The sequence below is a fragment of the Scyliorhinus canicula genome, chromosome 10, assembly GCF_902713615.1.
Source record: "Scyliorhinus canicula chromosome 10, sScyCan1.1, whole genome shotgun sequence".
NCBI classification, from domain to species: Eukaryota; Metazoa; Chordata; class Chondrichthyes; order Carcharhiniformes; family Scyliorhinidae; genus Scyliorhinus; species Scyliorhinus canicula.
The window spans coordinates 30,930,261-30,953,780 of NC_052155.1; the positions used below are offsets into that span (position 1 = coordinate 30,930,261).

Sequence of the window (23,520 nt, forward strand, 5' to 3'; positions counted from 1 at the left end):
TCCTATTCTGAGTGTTCATCGGTTGCATGTTTGCACATCATGACAAATACTTATGAGCACAAAATGGAAACTCACCATTTGTGTTAATGCGGAAGATATTTGCCGTCAGTTCCTGAAACACCTCTTGAATTTCATTGGGGTCAACCTGCGATGCTGTTGGGGATACAAGAGAAACAGAATTTACCACACAATTAACATGATATCTGCAATATATTCTCATTCAGTATACTCAATTGAAATTCCTCTGGTTTCCTTATATTTAAATTTATATATATATTTTTTAAAATAGGTTATTTTCAATAAAATAGCAGAGAAACATTTTTAAAATATTTTTATTGAAGGCTTTTTGCATATGTTCAGAGAAATATCAGTTAACCCAATAACCCACAGTAACAATAACATGGGAACACAACACCACCTGATGACAAGCCCATAACTCTCCCGACGGTTTCCATCTCCGAGTGAACCCCTCATCCGCACGTCGTAAGGAAAACTTGACCTTCTCCAAGTGCAGGCATTTTGGGAGGTCACTCACCCATACCCTGCCTTTGGTGGCTCTGAGTCCTGCAAACTCATCAGAATCCGTCTCCGGGCTATCAGGGAGGCAAAAGCCAAGACAGCAGCCTTGCTCCCCACCTGGAAGGGCACCAAGGAATTGAAATATTTCACAGACGAGCAAGACCATCTGTGTACTGGCCTGGGATCAACAGGGATGTGGATAATCATGTGCAGGAATGCAGCATTTGTATGCAGATGCATCAATCCGCACAATGTAATCAAAGCTTTGAAGAAAATGAAGTAATCACTTATCCATGGCTGAAAGTTGGAATGGACCACTTCTATTTTAAAGGAAATGAGTATTTAGTCATTATTGACTGCGATGCTAACGGATTCAACAACTCGATCGATAATCAGAGCAGCAAAATCTGTATTTGCTCAACATTGAATTCCATTGAATGTTGTTTCCGACAATAGTCCTTTCTTTAAGAGCTGGGAATGGTCACAATTTGCAGCAAGTTATAATTTCCACCATTTAACATCAAGTTCATTGTGCCCCATTCCAATGGAGAAGCTGAGAAAGGCCTCAGAATAGTTAAGAAGCTACTCAGCAAAGCACTGGATGACAACAAAGATTTCTCGTCAGCATTGTTAACATATAGAGCTACTCCACTATCACCAGGTTTGCCGCCCGCCCAGATGTTGATGGGAAGAAAAATTTGTACGACTCTACCAGAAGTCACAGTATCAAACATGGATGAACAAGTACTACATGATAGAATAAGGTTACAAAGAAAAAGCCCACTACAACCAGCATACAAAACCTTTAGCGCTGTTACAGGAAGGAGATTGTGTCAGAATACAGAATCCTGACGGTGGATGGTCACATGTTGCTGAGGTATTACGAGAGATCGCACCAAGATCATATTGGTACAAACTGAACATGGCACAATGTTTTGAAGGAAAAAAAGAGCATTATTGAAGATAAAGAACTATGGTCTATTTCAAACTCCTAGGGAGGGATTCTCCCACAATCGGCGGGGCAGCCCGTACCGGCACCAAGAGCAGCGTGAACCACTCCGGCATCGGGCCGCCCGGAAGTTGTGGAATCCTCCACACTTCCGGGACTAGGCCGGCACTTGAGGGGTTGGCGCCGTGGCAACCGGTGCCGAAGGGCCTCCGCTGGCCGCTGTGAGTTGGCGCATGCGCAGGACTGCCAACGGGGGGTTTATTCTCCTGCCGGCAATGGCCGAGCCTTACAGAGGCCAGCGTGGAGGGAAAGATTGCCCCCACGGCACACGCCCACCCACAGATCGGTGGGCCCGATCGCGGGCCACGCCACCACGAGGGCTTCTCCCGGGATGTCCTGCATCCCCAGAGGGCCCCGCTAACCGCCCTCCAAGCCAGGTCCCGCCGGGATGGACCATATCCATTTCACACCAGCGGGACTGGCCATAAACGGGCAGCCGCCTGGCCCATCAGGGCCCGGAGAATTGCCGGGGGGGGTGGTGGGCTGTTGCCAACGACTCCCGACCGATGCGGCGCGATCCCCGCCCCCACCGGAAAACCGGCGCCGGAGCAGTTGGGCAGGATTCACGCTGCCCCCCGGGGATTCTCCGACCCGGCGGGGGTTGTTGAATCCCGCCCCTAATATTGTTGCTCCAGATGCCACATTCCATAACATTGACTTTCTAAATCCAAGAAAACACGGAAGACTATTTGAACACTTCAGCAAGAACACTCAGAACATCGACGGGAACAAGAAATCTGCCGAATAGACTGAATTTATAATGACATGTTAATAACTATTACTCTGTAATCACTGCAGTGATATCACATTTAACTTTTGCTATTGAATGTAAAAAGGATAATTATGCATCTTGTTCGTGTCATATTCAAGAACATGTTCCAACCTTTCTTTTCAAAGAAATGGGGATGTGACATTGTGAGAAATGTACTGAACTGTAAGGGTTAATGCTATGTCCGAATCAACCACTAGAGGAAGTTAGATGCAGAACTACATAAAGCATTGATGCAAAGCCTTTGAGGAGAGTGTTGAGGAGATGGCTACAAGACAGACTGTAGGAAAGCGATGTGAGCGAGAGCAGGTCATAGTTATTGTATTTGTGTAGAGATTCGTGGTAGGTGAATGTAGATTGTATATTTATTGTGAATTGTTTGTTATATAGAAGAAAGAGCCAAATTCAATTAAATAGTGTAAATAAATCTTTAGCTTTGTTTAATATAGAAGCTAGTTGTGGTCTTTGTGAACACTACGCCAACCATCCAAGGATCAATGCCGCCTACTACAAGAAAGTGTTGAGGTTGGGGTGCTGTACTTTGGATCTGAACCACAAAGAACACCACACTGCGTGCTCACATTTTACACAAAACTCCACTCCAAAGTTCAATGTCTTCACACTCCTCCCAGTCCACACTCTCTAAAAGTCCTTCGCCTCCTCTCTTGTGCCAAAATAAAACTCTTGCTTCCGATATGTAACCCACAAGTGAGAGGGGTACAGCACCCCAAACTTCAACCCTTTCTTGTAGAAGGCGTCAATGATCCAGCTGTATCCGGCCCTCTGCTTAGCTTAGCGAACTCCGCTCCCAGATCCCGATATATCCGCAGCTCGCTTTTCTCCCAAGTACACTTCTTGGTCTTGTAGCCATCCGAGATGGCCACCTGCAAAGAACCATGGGAATTATGGCCAACCCAGGACTCAGACACATACAGAGCTTCTGTGTATTTGAAACGCTGGTAGCTAGTGCTGATCGAAACCCCCACTCGTTTGCATTCTAATGGCCAATTTCCCCAGAACAATAGGACTCCAATCAAGAAACCGATACAGCCACAGACTGAGCGGCGCCACTCCCTTTACTCAGAGAACCCAACTGCCAAGGTCAATGCCATCTAAGGACCCGCCCAGCCACCAAGGCACCCGCCCCTTTACTGGTCGAAATCGAAGGCAGTGATCGAAGCCCTGTCGAATTATTGGGTCCAACATTAAGGATTGCCCCAAAGAGCGCAAAACTCAGAAGGATAAAAAGGGACACAACCATGTGTTCAGCCTCTTTTGGACCTGGCCTGTGCCAGCCCAACTGCAGCATAACGACCAGACAGCCAAGTTCAAGATCAACAATCGCTACCTGACAGACGAGCCCAGCAGAGACAGAGCCACTTCTACAAACCAGTCACGTGATCAAGATAAAGGCATTATCCACTTGCACAGTGCTGGTCGCCTGAAGTTAAGTGTAGTTTATTGTAGCTGATAGGTGAAGTTTAACTTGTAGTATATTGTGCTTGCATGTCGAAGTAACCCTTGTGTGTAAATAAATCATCTTTGAACTTGAACTGACTAACTGGTTGTGTGGTCATTTGACCAATATACGGGAAGCCTTGTAGTTCAGTAAGAAAAATAGAAACACCCACAGTATTGGTGACGCTGTTGGGCCATATCATATAAAAAGAGCCTCAGTATCATATTGGCGACTCTAAAGCACATTATTATAATATTCCAATAAATTGGCAAAGGTCTCCCACACCCACCTCGAGATCTTCTCCCAGTCAAGAAAACTATGCAGCTTCACCACATCACCCTCAACAGTTCCCCCACCTGTGGCCTCTTCCTCAGTGCCTGTGCACGCAATCTACCTCAAGAGGATGGTCAAAGGCCCCCTCCCCCATCAGCTTCTCCAGCCTGCTCGCCTAGTACTAGCCGGCACCCGCAACTTCAATGCCTTCAGGCATCCCCACTGTCCGCAGTTTTTGCCTCCTAGAGCAGTTAGCAAGATGCCCCAGCTTCTCTCTCAGACTTTTCTTGCTGCTCTTCACCAATCCCCATCTCCGCCTCCAGCGAAGGCAACCAATCCTCAAGCTCCTCCACCGACACCATGCCAGGCCCCATGTCTCCTGCCTTTGCTCCACATGCTCGATCGCCACACTAAGTAGCTCCACCACCTTAGCCAGATCCTCTAATGCCTCCTTCCTCTAATCCTGGCACTTGCTGTTGAGAAATTCCACCAACGTTCTGTGGACGACTGGAAATGCAGCACCGCCCCCTACTCTCCGCCATCTTCTCCTGTGTCGCGCCACAAATATCCTTTCGCTCAAGCTGCTGTCTCTTTCTCGTTGCACTTCTCATCTGATGAGCCATAAACCAGTCCCACCAGAGGTGTTTTATATGCGTTCAGTACTCAGCACCACACAATTGAGGTGGGGAAGGACCGAAAACGCCACCTCAAGCGGGAGCCACCAAATGTGTGACCACTCACTCCATGACCGCCAACGGAAGTCAAACTAGCAGAGAAACCTGATACAAGTGCATTAAGTATCCATACAATAACAGCACTACCAGAAACATGGGCCTAAATATTTAGGATGACGAGCACTTGGTGGAACGCAGCCCCGCCGAACCCAAACAGGCCCGTTACCATTTCATGAGCCTTGATTGGCAGCAGGCGGGACTTTGGTCTGCCGTTAGAAAGAGGTCCCACCTTGAAGAGCTGTCAGCCAATCAGACTGACCAACAGCTTTCCAGCCCTTCCAGGTACAACGGTGCAGTGTCAAGGGGTACTGCAGCGCCGAACAGAAATCTTGGAACCAAATTTTAGCTAAGTACCAGTGGTCAAGGGTGTGGGGTGGGGGTGGGGGCGGGGGTAGGGAAACAATCTCTGTGTTGCTGGTGGTGGCGGGAAAGACATGGGATGGTGGAAGAGCTGGAGCTCCAAGGTCACAGAGGAAAGGGTGCCCCGAACCTGAAGGGGTCTTCAGACTGAGGCACCTCCCTTGTTGTCAGAGATAGAGGTTGTTAACTTATTCCATTCGGCACCCGCCAGCCTCAAGATTGAGACTGGGTGGGAAAAGACACTTAAGTGGTCACTTAATGGCCTTAACAAGGGCATCGGCAGTCTTGCAGTATACAATTGTTTAATTACAACTGAACTTGTTTTAACATCATTAATAAAACGTTATTTGAGGCCATATATTGGCAAGAAATTTCTTTTTAAATCATGTATTTCTGGTTTTAAATAGTATTTATGATTGACCCACACAATAGGGGACTTACCATTATCAATATGATGATACGTGTAGCCAGAACTGAGATTTTCGCGCAAGAGTCTCAATTGCCAATGTGGCACCACATTGAGTTGAGTGACTGTTGAAACTACTGCAATTACTAATTGCTGGATTTTGGTCACATTTAAGATCTGAATTTCTATTAGAGATCCGAATTTCTAATGGCATTGTGCAATTGCAATTGAGGATGAAAGCGAATATTCCAAGTCTTAGTTATATCGAATTTACCTACAGAAATCAGATAACTAATTAAATAAATACTCTGGGGATATGGGGTAGCAGAAACCTTTGTTGGGATCAAAATTAGGCCCCAAGTAGAAATGGCAAAATCATTTTCAAAAAGGTAGCAGCAGTGTGTAATGTCATCCCCAGTGGTAACATCCACAAAACATCTTAAACGATAGCACTACCTCGAACAGGTGATGGCACCAAGAACACCCTTCAGGAAATACATTAATTCAATAGAGAGGCTTACAGACCAGCCAGTGTATCAAGTCAGAATATCAAGTTTTGATCAATGGTGTTCAGGCATTGGAGACTACTTGAAACAAATATCTGCAAGACACAGTCCGGTAACTCGCCGAGGTTCCTCAAACAACAATTTCCAAACATACACCTTCTGGGGGGGGGGGGGAAACAGGTACATGGGAACACCGTGTACACCTCCAAGTTGCCCTCCAATTCACATATCATCCAGAGTTTGAAGGTGATCAACTTAAAGGATAGCCAGCCTTTCTAAGATCAAAATCATGGAGCTTCCTATTGAACAGCAGTATGTGTGGCCCTACGCAACATGGACTCCAAAATGACAGCGCAGCATCTATTGAAGGGCAATTAGGGATGAACAACAAATGCTGGTCTTGCCTGCAATGTTCAAATCCCGTAACAATCAACAAAAAAATGAAGGAACTCAGCTTTGAGAACTTTGGGACACCATCTCTTAAGGTTGAAAATTCCCTGGCACGGTGGCACAGTGGGTAGCACTGCTGCCTTACAGCAAAAGGGATCCGGGTTCAATTCCGACCTTGCGTAGCTGTCTGTATGAAGTTTGCACGTTCTCCGTGTCTGTGTGCGCTTCCTCCGGGTTCTCCGGTTTCCTCCCACAGTCTAAAGCTATTTGCAGGTTAGGTGGATTGGAGGATTGGCCATGCTAAATTGCTCCTTCGTGTCCAGGTTAGGTGGGGTTATGGGGATAGAGCGGGGGAGTGGGCCTCGGTAAAGTTCTCTTTTAGGGGGTTAATGCAGAATCGATGGGCTGAATGTCCTCCTTCTACACTGTAGGAATTCTATGATTCTATTGTATGATTCAGTCTGAATCAGTATGCTGACAGCCCAACAAGGGAGGGGGCCTTATTGGACCTGGTATTGGGGAATGAGTCCAGCCAGGTGACTGAAGCTCCAGTAGGGGAACATTTGGGGAACAGTGATTATAATTCCATATGTTTTCGAATACTCATGGATAAGGACAAGAGTGGTCCTTGAGTGAGGGTGCTAAATTGGGGAAAAGCCAACTACAACAGCATTCACCAAGAGCTGGAGAATGTGGATTGGGATATGTGGGAGTCTGAAAAACATTGATTAGAGTGCAGGACAGGTATGCCTCTGCGAAAATAAAGGGCAGAAATGGCAGGATTAGAGAACCATGGATGACGGGGGAAATTCTCAGATTAATCAAAAAGAAAAAGCAAGCAATCTTGAGGACGAGGCGACAAAAAACAGATGAATATTTTGAAGAATATTGGGAAAGTAGGACCAAACTTAAGTGGGGTATTAGGAGGGCTAAACCAGGCCAAGAAATGCCTTTGGCAAGCAGGGCCAAGGAAAATTCCAAGGCCCGGTCTTGAATGGCTAGATCTGTTCTGAATCTATCTCATTTAGCATGATGGTAGTGCCACACAACATGATGGAACGTATCTCCAATGTGAAGACAGGACTTTGTCTCCAGAAGGACTGTGCAGTGGTCACTCCGACTGATGCTGCCATGGATAGGTGCATCTGCAGCAGGCAGGTAGGTGAGGGGGACCCGGCTATAGGCCCTCAAATATGAATAGAGGTATGAACAACTTAGATTTCCCTGAATGATTCCTTACAATAAGCAGCTTAATGCCATCACTGCTCAGAATTAAAATGTACACTGTGATGTGTGAACAGTGGGGAGAAGGGAGGATGAATCTCGTTGAATCGCTCTCACAATTATAGTGAAGATATCACATATGCTTGCTCCAAACTAGAAGACTGGGAGATGAAAGCAAAGTTTTCTATTTGCTTTTCAGCAGGCATTGCTTTGGAGACAGAATGTGTCGCTCCCTCAATGGAGTAAAAGGTAACTAAACAGTCTTGACTGGATTATGGGGAAGCTCTCAACTCGAACATCACACGCCTGACATCCTGGCTGCAGGAATAGTAGCAGTGTATTTGCAGCTGCCCTCATGATTGCGCTGTCATATACGTAGAGACATGTTATCTATCAGAATGAAGATGAAGTGTCACAGCAGTTAAGGAAACCTCAGTGCCTGGCCAAAGGTACTGTCACACCTTCTGTACAAACTACCATCAGAGGTGAAGAATATTGTCTGTGGTAGGTGAGCCAATGAGCACAAAACTAAAACTGAGTGGCCACTGGGGGGCCTGACTACTCACTTACTTGTTCCTTATTTTCTATATGTCATCTGCTCTCAATGTGTGGAGGAATTCAGTGACTCATCGCACCCGCTGAGTCACCAACAAGTTCACAATTGATTACAGGAGTTGGATTGGGCGGCACGGTAGCACAGTGGTTAGCACTATTGCTTCACAGCGCCAGGGTCCCAGGTTCGATCTCCACTTGGGTCACTTTCTGTGTAGAGTCAATACGTTCCCCCCACGTCTGCGTGGGTTTCCTCAGCGTGCTCCGGTTTCCTCCCACACGTCCCGAAAGACGAGCTTGTTGGGTGAATTGGACATTCTAAGTTCTCCCTCTGTGTACTCGAACAGGCGCCAGAGTGTGGCGACTTGGGGAATTTCACAGTTACTTCATTGAAGTGTTAATGTAAGCCTACTTGCGACAATAAAGATTATTGTTATTATTTCAACTTCTCTGCCAGAGGGCTGGAAAGGATACCAGCAATTAAATACAGGACTATCAGTTGACCCTTGTTGATGGGAGAGCTTGTAGAAATGATAATCTGGGAAAATTAACAGTCATTTGGACAAAAGAGAATTATGGAAAGGCCAGCACAGATTTGTTAACGACAAATTGTGTTTAACATGTTTGAATGCTTTCGTGAGAGGGGGTTGATGAGGTAATGGGGTTAATGCAGTGTACATCAACATCCAAAGGACACTCAATTGAGTGCCACATAACCGGCAGTGGCAGCAGACACACAAAGTTGGCTGAGTGACAGGGAACACCATTGTTCTTTTTCAGAATGGTTGACAGTATATAAAAGAGTTCTTCAGAGGTCAGCATTTTCTTGATGTATATTAATGAGCTTGGCTTGGGTGTCCAAAACACGATTTCAAAATTTGGAACGACACAAAACTTGGAAGTAGAGTGAATTGTGAGGAGGATTGTGATAGAGTTCATGACAGAGTTCAAGAGGACACATACCAGCGGAATAACGATAATAATATTTACTAGTGTTACAAGTAGGCTTCCATTAACACTGCAATGAAGTTACTGTGAAAATCCCCTGTGGCACCTATTCGGGTACACAGAGGGAAGATTCAGAATGGATTGCAATGGATTGGATTTGTTTATTGTCACGTGTACCGAGGTACAGTGAAAAATATTTTTCTGCAAGCAGCTCAACAGATCATTCAGTACATGGGAAGAAAAGGGAATTAAACAAAATTCAAGAAAATAGATAATAGGGCAATGCAAGGTATACAATGTAACTACATAAGCATTGGCATCGGATGAAGCATACAGGGTGTAGTGTTAATGAGGTCAGTCCATAAGAGGGTCATTTAGGAGTCTAGTGATAGTGGGGAAGAAGCTGTTTTTGAGTCTGTTCATTTCCCCTAACAAGCACATCTTTCACTGCTTCTGGAAGGAAACCGGAGCGCCTGGAGGAAACCCACGCAGACACGGGGAGACTCCACAGAGACAGTGACCCAAGCCGGGAATCGAAACTGGGTCCTGTGAAACAACAGTGCTAACCACTGTGCTACCATGTCACCCATAATACGGAGACAGAGAAGCTGATTGATAGGGAAATTATTGAGATGTGCAAGAACTACAGAATATTGATAATGTGAGATTTTGAATAACTCAGTATTAAATGCAGCAGTTATTATGTTCAGGACAGGAAGGGGGAGCAATTTCAGAAGCGTGTTCAGGAGTATATTCTTGATCAGAACTGGGATTAGAATAGTTAGCTGGTTGTTTTTGACCGGCCAATGGACCGAAGGACCTTTTCCATCCATGATGTATGATTGTTTGACTTTTAACTGCTTTCTGCCAGTGAAGAAGGAGGCATTGATCTAGTCTTGGGAATGATGTGGGTCAAGCAGAGAATGTCACTGTGGCTCAGGGTGGGGGGGGGGGAGCATCTCTACAACAGCAATCATAGTATCATCAATATAAAAACGTTATGGCCAAGGGCAAGGAGAAATCTGGAATAGAAGTATTTTACTCAATGAGGGCTAACTGCAGGATGCGAGGAAGGAACTTAACCTTCGCAAACTCTAGTACAAAATGCGCAGGAAGAAATGTAATGGAGCAATGGGTGGCCTTTGAAAGGAGATGGGCATGCGTATAGGATATGAACATCCCCACAAACATGACTGGGAGGGAAACCTAGGTATTAAGTTAATAAAAACAGGAAATGCTAGAAAAACTCAGCAGACTTAGAAGCAGCTGTGGAGAGACAAACAGAATTAACATTTCAGGTTGTGACCTTTCATCCGAACCCCAATGAACGTACATGATAAAAAAAAACTTTTACTCAAGTGGTTAGGATTTGGAATGCGATAGTTGATGGGATGTTCAAAACAGATTATTTTGTCCTTTGATAAATACTTGAAACCAGAGGTAATGTCGGGGTATGGGGGAAAAAGCGCAGGTGTGAACCTAACTGGGCTGCTCTTTGATGGTCTTCTTGTGTACTGTTTTATTCTACAATTTGGTGTTCAGGAATGGATTTTTAGTCCTCCAATGTCCTTTCCTTAAAGTTCTCGCCCTGATGCCATTTTTCATAACACTTCTAATCTCTCCCCTTTATAGGGATGTATTATCATTGGAACCTAAGAGAAAGACTTATGAAGATGATCGAGTTTGGTACATGTCACTGTACTACAAATTGTACATGGTGCGTGCATTTAAAGATTTTGATGGGCCAAGTGGTGACGTTCCACGTCATATTTCCTTTAGTTTTAAGCAGAGTAACTTTTCGCCCTTAAACAAAGTCGCAAACAGATTTTTGTTTCCCACTTTCTATTCCTGTCCTCTTTCTTACCATTTATTTTGTAGTGTTCCTGTATTATTTCTGTAGCTACAATCATTGAAAATTAGTGAAAACACCTCTACCTAAAAAAAAATGTCACAAGTGAAAGCAGATCATGGAACAGTGATGGCAAAATCAATATTTCATGCTGCAATGGAATGATAAGAGCTCTTGGCTGCCTGCGAAAGAAAAAAAATGTATGCTATCCTTCCATCTCCACAGTAAAGGCATAATCTGTCCTTTGAAAAAGTGTTATTAGGCTCACAAAGCAAATATTCCAACATGGAGCACGTAAAACGTAAGATTGAATCTCCCGTTCTGCTGAATTTATAACATTCACTGTGGGGATTAACACGGTGGAAACTGCAGCCTCAATTTAAGCACAGCACCCCCCCACAATCCCTGAAATAGATACCTCGTAAAAATTTATATTTTGAAAAGGTCAATCTCCTGGTTCCAAAATGGCCTTTTAAAGTTTAATCAAGGGGGGGGGGGGGGGGGGGGGGGGGGGGGGGTTGGTTGAGATTAGGTCACATTCAAAATTTGCATCCCTTCCATGAGTAGCCATGATGCGGAATTAATTGAGGGTGTCCCTTGCTGTCAGCTGCTCGGCAGCAGGTTTAAGATGAGAAGCACTAAGTATCCAAGAATTACAGATCACTCCTTTTAGTGCTCCTTGTGGTCCCTGGGCCTCTGCAGTCCCGGCTGTCTGTTATCTGCTGTCTGTTAGCTTATCTGCTGTCTGTTATCTTATCTGCTGTCTGTTATCTTATCTGCTGTCTGTTATCTTATCTGCTGTCTGTTATCTTATCTGCTGTCTGTTGCAAAATCCTTCTTCAACTGACCCCTTGGAGCCCCAGTTGCGACCTGCTCGTGCAAAACTTCCACTCCAAGCCACTGACCATCAGTCAATCAGTTGGGGTTTCAAGCTGTCATTCATTTAATGATCTTAATGTCCCTGACCTGGCTGGCATACCCACTGCTCTTTCCTCTTGAAGATAAAAGCCCTTGGGACTCTCCAAGGGGAAGGGCAAAGGACGAGAGGGAAACTGCTCCCTTGTGACACTCTTGACTGTCTCCTAATGACAGACTGAGTGATTCTGACTGCCAGAGACAAGTCATCCATCTTCTTATTTAGAGGTAGTGTATGGCTTGAGGAACGAACAATAAAATATTCTGAAAGGAATCATAGACCAAACACCCGACAAATAAGTTTCACACGGAAAGCATTTTTATTTAAACTGGGGATTTGGTGTCACCGACTGGGCTAGCATTTGTAGTTTATCCCTAATTGCCCTCGAAAAGGTAGTGGGCGAGCTCATTCCCTTACATGCACATCCTTCCATCAGTGACTCCTCTGTGCCGTGATGCTCCCAACTCCCTGAGGCATGGTATTAGTCAGCCAGCTGCCGTACATTGGGGTGCATCTTAGTGTAATTCCATAATTAAACACATTTTCATACTATTTAGCAAACAATTATGTCAATTAGATAAACATTAGAGCATCTGACATTCCAAATCAGGCCATTAAGCAGCTATAATTGATCCACCAGCTGTTCATTTCTGGGACCAGTTGCCAAAATACGGGTGTGGTACATCAGGGACTCCGATAATGTTTAAGGTGGTGAAATGATAAATTTTTTAGCTAAGGACTTTAAAATAATCAGACTGATAAAGATAGAGAAGTGTTCATGTGTAAAATCGATTGCAAAGGTAATTTGGTGTTTCACGGGGAGACTTGTCTGGTTAAACATAGAATGACAGAATCCCTACACTGCAGGAGGCCACTCAGCCCATCGTGTCTGCACCGACCATTTGTAAGGCCACTCTACACAGACCCAATCCCCGCCCTTTCCCTGGAACACCATCCTGAGGGACAATTTAGAAGGGCCAATCCACCTAACCTGCACATCTTTGGACTGTGGGAGGAAACAGGAGCACCCAGAGGAAACCCAAGGAGGTACGGAGAGAACGTGCAAACTCCACACAGCCGTCACCAAGGTCGGAATCAAACCCGGGTTCCTGGTGCTGACAGGCAGCAGTGCTAACCACTGTGCCACCATGCCGCCCGTGAATAATTTATTGTTACCTTTTGTACATATCGAAGGTACTGCAATGCATGGATGACATCTCCATGCTAACTCTATCTGGACCAGGGTTTTTCCAAAGTGCGGGTCAGGAGGGGGTCAGGAGGGTCACGGAGTGACTGATTGCGCCATTCCCATAGTGGTCCCAATCACGGGAGAAGCGCCCAACGGCCACTACGGGCTTTTAGATTGAAAATGGCCGTCGCAACCACTTTTTAAATTAATATAAATCAGGCTGTGTGCAGGCTTCTGGCCAGAAGCAGCAGCAGAGGGCAGGTCATGCGCCCAGCACGTACACCTGATGTCAAGCACCCTCCACGTATGTGCTTTTGGTGCCAAATAATGGAGCATAGTTGTTTTCATTTCCAGCTACTGGCAAGAAGCCTGTGAAGATGGATCATTTTTCTTCAAAGTAAGAGACGGCCAGACACAATTTGGCAGTGTACCTATTGAACAGGATCTCACAACAGAATCTGCTGGAGACAGCTGTCAGCAGAGTCCAGGACAAGACAGAGCAGTGCTAGGATTAGCTCTGAACAGAGCAACAGGACCTCTTGTTAACAGCCCATAAAGAAGAAACTTAACTGGCAAACGAGTATAAAGGTGATTTCTTGAGGCATGGTTTTGTCAATTGTGCAATGCAAATAAGGATGCAAAGCCCATGTGTGTTAAATGCAGGGAAGTACTGGCAAATTAAACACTTTTCAGATTTTGAAAGAGAAGTGGTTGGTGAAAATTACCTGACGATGAGACCAAAGAGTTAGCCATTTACTTAGAGCTGACTCCAAGTTAAAAGACTCATTTTAAAAACATCCCAAAAGCCTATGAGGCTTTCAGCATTCTGGAGTACCATCTTCCAAAAGTATCCACTGCTGAGTAAAACAATCATTTTTTTACTATTGCCCTTCACGACGACGTACATGTGCCAGGTTGGATTTTCCATTTGCACAAAGGTGAAGACAGCACAGAGGGACTGGATGAAGTCTGCACCTGAAATGAACATTGCCCTCTCCTCCTTTGAACCGGATTCAAGTGAGATCATGAGGACCAAGCATTAAAGTGTAAGCGAACTTGGCATGTGTCGTGATGGTCTGTTGGTTGACAAAAATTGAGACAAAAAGTTTGAAAAACACTGATTTAGACTCTACTCCACAGACAGTCTACTGTCATGTGATTCTCTACATCATACCTTGGGCAGCACTGTCCTCCAGACCCACATTAACCCTTACTCTGCCGAACACCCTGATCATACATCTGCCTCCCCAAGTCTTTACCCAAATGCATTTCAATACAATCCTTACTTTATTTTTTACCCTTTCTCACTTCTCCCATCCCCCTCTCCAACTCTGTCCGAGCCCGAGACTTTATCCCAGCTCTTCCAGATCTTGTGCTGTCACTTTTGGAGGGATGGTGATCTCAGTTACTTTGGGTTGACTTTGTCAGTTTCACATTGAAATTGTAGTACTCTTTCTGGTACTTGGTTACCTCCATTTCATTTACTTCTTGTTCTCCTTTGAGATGCGTTTCTCTTCATTAATAACCCATCTGCTCTGTTTGGATATTGTGGGTTGGTACCCTTCGTTCTATCGGAAATGTGCACTCTGCTCATTCCTAGCATGGACTCAAATTTTCTTTTTTTAGGGTCCGTCATGTTGACATTTCAAAAACTGAACCTTAATTTCTTCACACTTTTTGGCCATTTCATTTTATAACAACTCAACAGTTCTCAGTACATTCAAGGCATTCGGTAACTTGAGCTTCAGTGGATTTGCACTTTTTTCCAATCTTATTTCTGTCTTTTCTTTCTCGGTCTGCAGCAGAGCTTTGCATTGTATTTATTTGGTTTCACTTGCCCAGGCCTGTTACTGACAAGTCTCAACTTGTTTCAGTTCCACAATTGAGTCTCTCATGGCTCCATTATCCTCTCGCAGCATGGAATATTTTACAGCTTTTCCTTTCAATGCCACCTTGTTTTCATTCAGCTGGTTCTTCAGATGTTCAGTGCCTTTCGCAAACCCTTTGGCTCCCTCCTGGAATATAAAATATTGTTGCGTCTTCTCTGCCAACTGATTATTCAGTTTGCTCAGCCTAACACTAAATTAATTTTGTTTATCTTCAAAATTTTCCAAAGCAACAACTTTTAGCCTGAGGCATCCTTAGTGTATGAATGTCCTTCATCAGGTTTTCTTCAGACTTTTCTTTCTTCTGCACTAAACCCTGTGACTCGTGCAATTCATTGCACTGACATGGTCTTCAAACATCTTGTGACCTGTTTGAACATTGCCTCCCCTGGTCTGGAAAGTCCCATCTCCTGAGACACTTTATTGGACATGTTTCAGGCCTTCTTTTCAAGGTTTGCCCTCTCCTCTACTAGGAGACTAAGACACTTGTCAAAGGCTTTGAGCATCTCACTAAATGTGGTTGAGGATTCATTTATATCTTGTGTTAGGATTACATCATTTGCAAATGCACTAAGTATTAAAAAATATTAGTCAGAAAGACTCAACATATTAACTCTCATTCCCTCTCCACAGATACTGCCAGATTTTAGTTTATCCAGCATTTTCAGTTTTCATTTCAGATTTCCAGCATCTACAGTATTGTGCTTTTATAATAATACATTGTCATGTGAGAGTACCTTTAAGAAATGGGTGTTTATCAAATAGCTGCAGTGATGTCAGAGTGTGGGTGGAGCTGGGCTGTCTGTCAGCGTTTACTTTCGTTTTTGACCTGGCAGCTAGAGTGTATGTTTAGTTTCATTTTCAGAGTTGGATAGCTGCAGGCAAAGCAAGCAGCTGTATAATTATCTCTCTCTCTACAAGCTACAGACTATCTTCAGCTCATTTGAGGATTTCAAAGTAATACCTGTTTCTGTAGAGAATTTAAACCTGCTGTCTTTCTTTAAAAAATATTTAACATATGGCTGTTGCTAGGAAAGATGAAGGGTTACTTATAGCGTACTGTATTTTTGGGGGAAGAGTATTTGAGTTGATAGTTACCAAGTTCTTTACTGTGTGTTTATAAAATGTTAATTGGATTCATAGAATAAACATTATTTTGTTTTAAAAGTACTTCAGATCTTTGTTGCATCACACCTGTAGAGTGGGCCCTTGTGCTCCCCATAACCAACATCTATTAAAAGTTACGGGTCAGGTGAGCTCCATGATACACTTTGGGTTTCTCTAAACCCTGGCCCGTAACAGTATTTACCTTCACTTCTGATTGCTTACTTAATCCTGAAGTAGTCATGTAATGTAGAAATGTTCTTCTGTCGGACTCCCAGTGTTGGGTCTGGTTTAACCCTACCCTTAGCCAAAATTAATTTGGTGGTTTTAATTTTCTATTCCTGGTCATTCAATAAATTTTCCAGTTGCTCCTTTAAATGTCTGTACAGGAATCGTGTATTTCTCTGTTCAATACGGATCCATGGCCATCAGGTTTTTAAAAAAAATATTTCTTGATTTTCCCATGTTTTGTCAGCTTTGACAGGCTTCCACTTTTATCATGGACTCCTGTGAGCAGTGAAAATTTATTTCATGGGGATTCTCTCTTTCATTTCCACCTGTCGCTTTATTTTAAACTTCCCTTTTTCAACTTTAATCCAGATCGACCATCTCGCGTTATGGTGACGGCTATAGACCCCTTTGTTACAGCGTTCCCTCAGCTGTGCTGATCCTCAGACTGCTGCCCATTTTAGAAGTTATGTGCAACTTCTTGTTTTGCATTTGGCTCACCCTTGCAATTTGGTTGTGTGTCTTGGATTCTGCCTTCACTTCAGTCTGCCTTTCATCCACACAGATGTTTTTTTGATTTGCCTTTCTAACATTTTTTGAAAATTTGATCAGCCTTTTTACTGTCAGGGCAGGTTCCTTCACGATGCCTTTTTTGATCAATGGACCTCCACATTTTCTGTTCAAGCAATCTCCAACTGTGTCTTCATTTTTTTCTTTCTAGTCTTTCATATCCCGGGTTCATTTAACTGTCACCAGGTTGAAAAGATTGCTTGGTGTTTCATGGAGAGAATCATAGACTTTACAGGGCAGAAGCTATTCGGCCTATCGGGTCTACACTGGCCCTTGGAAAGAGCACCAACTTAGGCCCACACCTTCACCCTCTCCCCGTAACCCGACCCAACCAACACGAAGGGCAATTTAGCACGGTCAATCCAACTAACCTGCACATATTTGGACTGTGGGAGGAAACCCACGCAGACACAGGGAGAAATTGCACAGACAGTGACCCAAGCTGGGAATCGAACCTGGGACCCTGGTGCTGTGAAACAACAGTGCTAACCACTGTGCTACCATGCCGCCCTGTCTGGAGGTTTGTATGTTTTGACATAAACCATTTATTATTAACCCATAACTAGTAGCATATAAACAAGGTACTATATTTCCTGTACTGTCCCCCTCCAGACTCTGCTCCACAGACAATCTATCATGTGACTCTCTTTACATCAAACTGCGGGGTGATACTGTTCTGCACACCCACATTACCCCTTACTCTGCAAAACATCCTTATCTTGCAAAAAACTGGACATTAGGATTCAACTTTCAGAATAACATTCCAACTTCTGTCCCTATCCCGTGCCATTTCAGCCCTAATCCATTAACACCTCCTATTAATCCCATCCAATTCCTCATGGAAACAATCTCTCCAGCTTGGGTAATATTTTGTCTTTGACTCCTCGCCCTTCCGCTTCTTTTCTTCACCAAAACCCGCCAGCTCGCTGCTGTCACTGCAACCAACCATTGGCAGTCACGTGTGCCCATGTGCGCCAGGCACTGTCCACCAAATTTAACAGACGCACCCCTTATGCTGATTGATCAAAACAGCCCAGAAAAAAAACTGAGCATTATTATTGTGCACAGTAAGAAGTCTTACAACACCAGGTTAAAGTCCAACAGGTTTGATTCAAACACGAGCTTTCGGAGCGCAGCTCCTTCCTCAGGTCTAAAAGCTCGTGTTTGAATCAAACCTGTTGGACTTTAACCTGGTGTTGTAAGACTTCTTACTGTGCTCACCCCAGTCCAACGTCGGCATCTCCACATCATTATTATTGTGGACTAACTATATCTTTAATTCTCCATATATCCTATTAATCCTGCTTCCGTCAATACATACTCGTTTCATGAACATACAAATTGAGAGCAGGGGTAAACTTCTTGGCCCATAATGAGACAATAGACACTAACTGCAAAGTTACACCTCTATGATCTACATTTTCCTGTGAAAATCATTAACACAGTCCATGGTTATCTGAATCTTACCATAGATGACTAGAAAGCTGTCAAATCTCCAGATTGCATGCAGCTTTGTTATTTCCTTATAACGAGCTTCTGTGATCACGGACCCAAGAAAAGAACTGTTAAAAATGGAAACCTTGAATACACTAATGAAGTATGAATGACTGCGGGAGGTGTTCCTCTCTACATTCCAAATAATTGGCTTTCTTTCTTTAGATTTAATGTGATAGATATTAACGTAACATGGAAAATTGTAGGTGGCACAGACACGACCATCATTCAGACTTTAAAATACATTGTGGGGTAAAATCTCTTTGGGGTTCTCTCAATCTCTAGCCACAGAGCAGATGACAATGGAAAAATGGTACAAATGTAATTAACTGCACACTCTAACGAGTATTAGCTCACAGCCTGGCAATTCACTGGTTCTTTCTTATTGTTGTGGGGTGAAGGGGAGGATTGTGCCCCCTGCTTTCCAGAAAACAGGATGGGCCACTACCACTGGGCCCGCTTTCCCTCATGGACATCAGCCCTACCCCCAACCCCAGGCCAGGTAGTGTTCTCGACAGGCTGGAAAATCCACTTCCAGGAGTCAGACAACTGTCACAAAACACTCGGCTATTTGCATTTCCTAAATCACTCACTGCATTTATTGACTGTGCTCACCTCTGGGTCTCCATTATTCTTTCTTTCTTGTAGTGAAGGGACTGGTTTTGCACTGTGGGCTAAGCAGCTGGCTTGTAAAGCAGAACAAGGCCAGCAGCGCGGGTTCAATTCCCGTACCAGCCTTCCCGAACAGGCGCCGGAAAATGGCGACGAGGGGCTTTTCACAGCAACTTCATTCGAAGCCTACTTGTGACAATAAGCGATTTTCATTTATTAGTTAAAGATGTCTTTTTATTTTACGAATAATCTAATCAATTTGCATTAACCAATGCTCTCCTTCTTTCACTCTATGCAAACTGCCCTGACAAGTTATTGAAGATCAAAGTCATGGCTTCAATAAGGATGCATTAATAAATGGTACGTGACATGGCTTCAAGAGCAATTGCACCATGTTTGGTCTCCAAGTTATGCTGCAGTCACTGAGAGAAGCCAGGGTAGCAGTGGCGATGGTGTGCTTACTAAACAATAAATGAGAGAGCTGGGGCAATGGAAAAATCAACCAGCTTTTCCATTTCTGAAAATGGTATCTATTGCTGTCATATGAGGACAGGATTGAGGTCGACTGTGATGGCAGCACAGACAGATGCAGTTGGCACTACTTCAATCCATTGGTCTGTTTATACATTGAGAGTGACTAGAGTGGATTAGAATTGGCTGGACAGCACTGGTAGACATGTACACAAGCTGGAGACAGTGGAGTGGAGGGCAAGATGAAGGGGAAATATAGCAATAAACATAGCTTATTTTGCAACAGACAAATTGGTGCACAAGCCTGCATTTAAAATAATTTCCGAGCATTTCATTAATCTTTAATCTTATTCTACATTAAACAAGTCATGTGCCTCCATGATTAAATTATTAAGATTACGTTCTGCTCTGATTTTCTTAAAATCAGCCGTTAACCTCCTGCAGTGAGAATTAATGAAGATGCATCACCAAGGTCAAGTCACTCTCAACGCAGTTTGTTGATCTATTCGATGTAAAAACTCAGAGTAATGGTGATGGGTGGAGTGGGTATGGGGGAGGAGGCCATGTTTTCAGTTCTCTATTTCCTGGAGTGTTACCGCCAATCCTCGTCATTTTTTAAAGACTGTCCAAGAACTAGAGCAAGATGCTTCATCACCACCTCATTATAATTAATTGCAAATTAGCGCTTCTGCTGTGGAGTCCATGCTAGGATTATTATAGCATCCTGCCAAGAAGCATATGCAGGTCCTCTTTGAAGAGTTATGTGTCTGTAAATTAACATGATGCATGTTCCCTGCTCAGCAGAAGCTGAACCTTATTGAAGAGGCAACCTCTAATCAGCAGGAACGTTTACATTTTTTTCCAAAAGTGAGGAACGAAGTATGTATTTTATTCTAATTTCCTGATCTATTTAGTACCATCCCTTATGTTTTCATTAGAAATGGTTTGGGACAATTTGATATGTTTCTAAAGGGGTTGAAGAGTATAGACGGAAAGTGGCAGATGGAATTAATCTATCAAAGGTGAATAGTGTCAGGAAAACAGAGGTACTTTTAAGTGATCTATCGTTGTATTGTTAAATATTAGAAATAAGGTATAGATGCAAGCGGCTTTAATTTAGTGCTTCTGTGTAAGAGAAGTGAAACTCTAGTTGGAAAAAGGTGTTTACATCTGGGATTTTGGATTTGGTTAACATTGTGTTTCCATTGTGCTGCGCGGGTTCACAGCATGAAAAGTAAATAAAAATTTGGGGATGGAATGAGTGGTTGTTTAGCAACCAGGGACACTTTTAGGATAGGAAGGCTTTTTGAGTTTACTTTTAGCTGAATTGATAGCAGTTGGTGACACAGCTCTTAGCTCTGCTGGACACAGGAAAACCATACAATGGAGCAATGTGCACTGGGAATGCAAACTCCAGAGGAACTAAAGGACAGTTTGTTCTAGAAACCAGGGAATGGAAAAGAAGCTCCAGGAATATTGAAGTAAAAAGGAACAAAGAGGAACTGCCATTGGAACAGGGTACTACTCGTGAAATTTAAAGTCAGGTCTAAGAGGAGAGGAGCTGTTTAGGTTGGCGATCGAAAAGCCACATATCTGAAGCAATGGTAAGGTTTAGTGTCTGTATTTCCAGTTTTTTAAGTAATAGCATTCTGATGGAGGCTGAGTACCTGAATGTTATGTAGGGGCTTGGATGCTGTGGCAATTCAAGACAAAGGAATCCTGAAAGGAGAACTGTGGGTTTATTTACTGAAAACCTGGGGGCATAAGATTATTCTGTCACCAGTATTATCCTTAAAATCTGCATACCTTTGTGGCGATTAAGTGGGAGTGAAGGATTATACTATTTATATGCAGTTTTCTCGTTAATAATTTTTTTTGTTGTTAAAAGCTCATTGGCAACCCTGCGACTGTTACTCCATGGGCTGGATTCTCCATTTTGGAAAGTAATTCCCCACACCGGTGTGAAAACAATGGCCTTTTATGCCAGGAAAACTTTGCCAGAAAAATTTTGCTGGGGACTAGCAAGGAGGCAGCACAGAGCTCACAGCTCTGGCAGCCGATACAGCCCCCAGCACTTCCAATTCAGAGGCCGCTCATGTGCACGGCAGGGCCGCGGTGCTCCATGGCGGACTCAGACCAGATCTGGACCGTCAAAATAGTTCCCCCACCCCATTGGCCACTTGTGCACCCCGGACCACCTTCCCGCAGTGCCTCCAGCCCCAAATAAAGCAACCCCCCTCCCCCCCCGCCCCGTCCAACAATCGGCCCTCCCCCGATTGTGGCGGTCTGCAGCTGCCACACGAAGAGTCCCACGCCATTGGGAATTCGGCCGGTCGGGGACAGTGCATCGCGGGGCAGGCCTCAGGCAATGGCCTGAGGTGGTGGATAATCACTGCGATTACGCCGCCTTTCAGGGGGTGGAGAATTCAAAAACCGGCGACACTCCAGATTTTGGTGCTAAAACGGATTCTCCGCCCCATCGCCGAACGCAATTTAGCCGTCAGGGAGTGGAGAATCCAGCCCCATGTTATCAAAGAAAAGTAACGTTAAAGGTCTTCTGAGCCAGTGTTCCAAGTTTGGAACGTTCCTGTCCAGCAGTAACACCAACTGGGATCATAATGACAAGTTTATTGGATCTAACAGCCTATTCATTTGCGGAGGCATATTATATGTGATTGTTCTCTGGTGAATGGCTCTCAGGCCTCTGATAATACCACACTAACAGTGAAAGATCCTTGCTGTTTATGCACCAAACTTTGAAAGTGACAGGTCAGGTTAAGCTAATTAAGTATCTAGGGTCCTGGACTTTATAAGTACAGGCATACACAGCATAACAGCTGGAAAGTCATGATAAACTTATATAACATTAGTTCAGCCACAGGAGAAGTTTTATGCCCAATTTTGGGCTCCACACTGTAGGAAAGATTTCAAGGTTTTGGATGGGGTAGAGAAGAGGCTTGCAAGAATAAGTGCAGGGATAATTGATTACAGTAAGAGCATTAACTAGAGGTATGGTAGACAGTTTATGGAAATATTCAAAACAAAATTGCATACATCGTTGGGATATGGGGAAAGAATGGGCAATTGGGACTAACTGATTAACATTGAAATAGCCAGTGCAGACACGATGGACTGTATGGCCTCTGTTTATTTAATCTTTCACAGGATGTTGACATCGCTGGTTGGCCCAACATTTGTTGCCCATCCATAAAATATCCTCGCGAATGGTGGCACAGTAACTAGCACTGCGGCCTCACAGCTCCAGGGACCCGTGCTCCATTCCAGCCTTGGGTGACTGTCTGTAGGGAGTTTGCACTTTCTCCCCATGTCTGCGTGGGTTTCCACTGGGTGCTCTGGTTTCTAAAGATGTCCAAAGTGTCCAAGTGGCCTCAAGTGTCCAAAAATGTGTAGGCTAGGTGTGGTTACGGGAATATGGTGGGGGAGTGGGCCTTGGTAGATTGCACTTTCAGAGGGTCACTGCAGACTCGATGGGCCGAATGATCTCTTTCTGCACTGTAGGGATTGTACGAAGATGGTTCTTGAACCGCTGCAGTCCACATGATATAGGTGTACCCACTTGGCTGTTCGGTAGATAGTTCCAGGGGTTGTTTTAATTATTCGTTTCAGGGAATATGGGCAAGGCCACCAGTTGTCACCCTTTCCTTATTTCCCCATAAGAGAATGGCTAGTAAGCCCTTTTCAAAGGGCAGATAAGAGTTACCCACAGTACTGCTGATTTGGAGTCACATGTAAGCCAGACCAGGGAACGATGGCAAATATCCTTCCCTAAACGGCATTGGTGAACCAGATGGGGTTTTTAAACAATTGGCAGCACGGTAGCATGGTGGTTAGCATAAATGCTTCACAGCTCCAGGGTCCCAGGTTCGATTCCCGGCTGGGTCCCTGTCTGTGCGGAGTCTGCACGTCCTCCCCGTGTGTGCGTGGGTTTCCTCCGGGTGCTCCGGTTTCCTCCCACAGTCCAAAGATGTGCGGGTTAGGTGGATTGGCCATGCTAAATTGCCCGTAGTTTCCTAAAAAGTAAGGTTAAGGGG

At 44.3% G+C, this 23,520-nt stretch overlaps 1 protein-coding gene across 2 annotated transcripts in view; it reads right to left on the minus strand.

The window, feature by feature from the left end:
- Nucleotides 1-23,520, minus strand: part of tsnare1 (T-SNARE Domain Containing 1) — a 975,066-nt gene that overhangs the window by 637,471 nt on the left and 314,075 nt on the right. For both annotated transcript variants that reach the window (XM_038808773.1, XM_038808772.1), the window contains exon 3: nucleotides 76-153. In XM_038808773.1, the coding sequence (XP_038664701.1) occupies nucleotides 76-153 (78 nt within the window). The remainder of the gene's footprint in view (nucleotides 1-75; nucleotides 154-23,520) is intronic.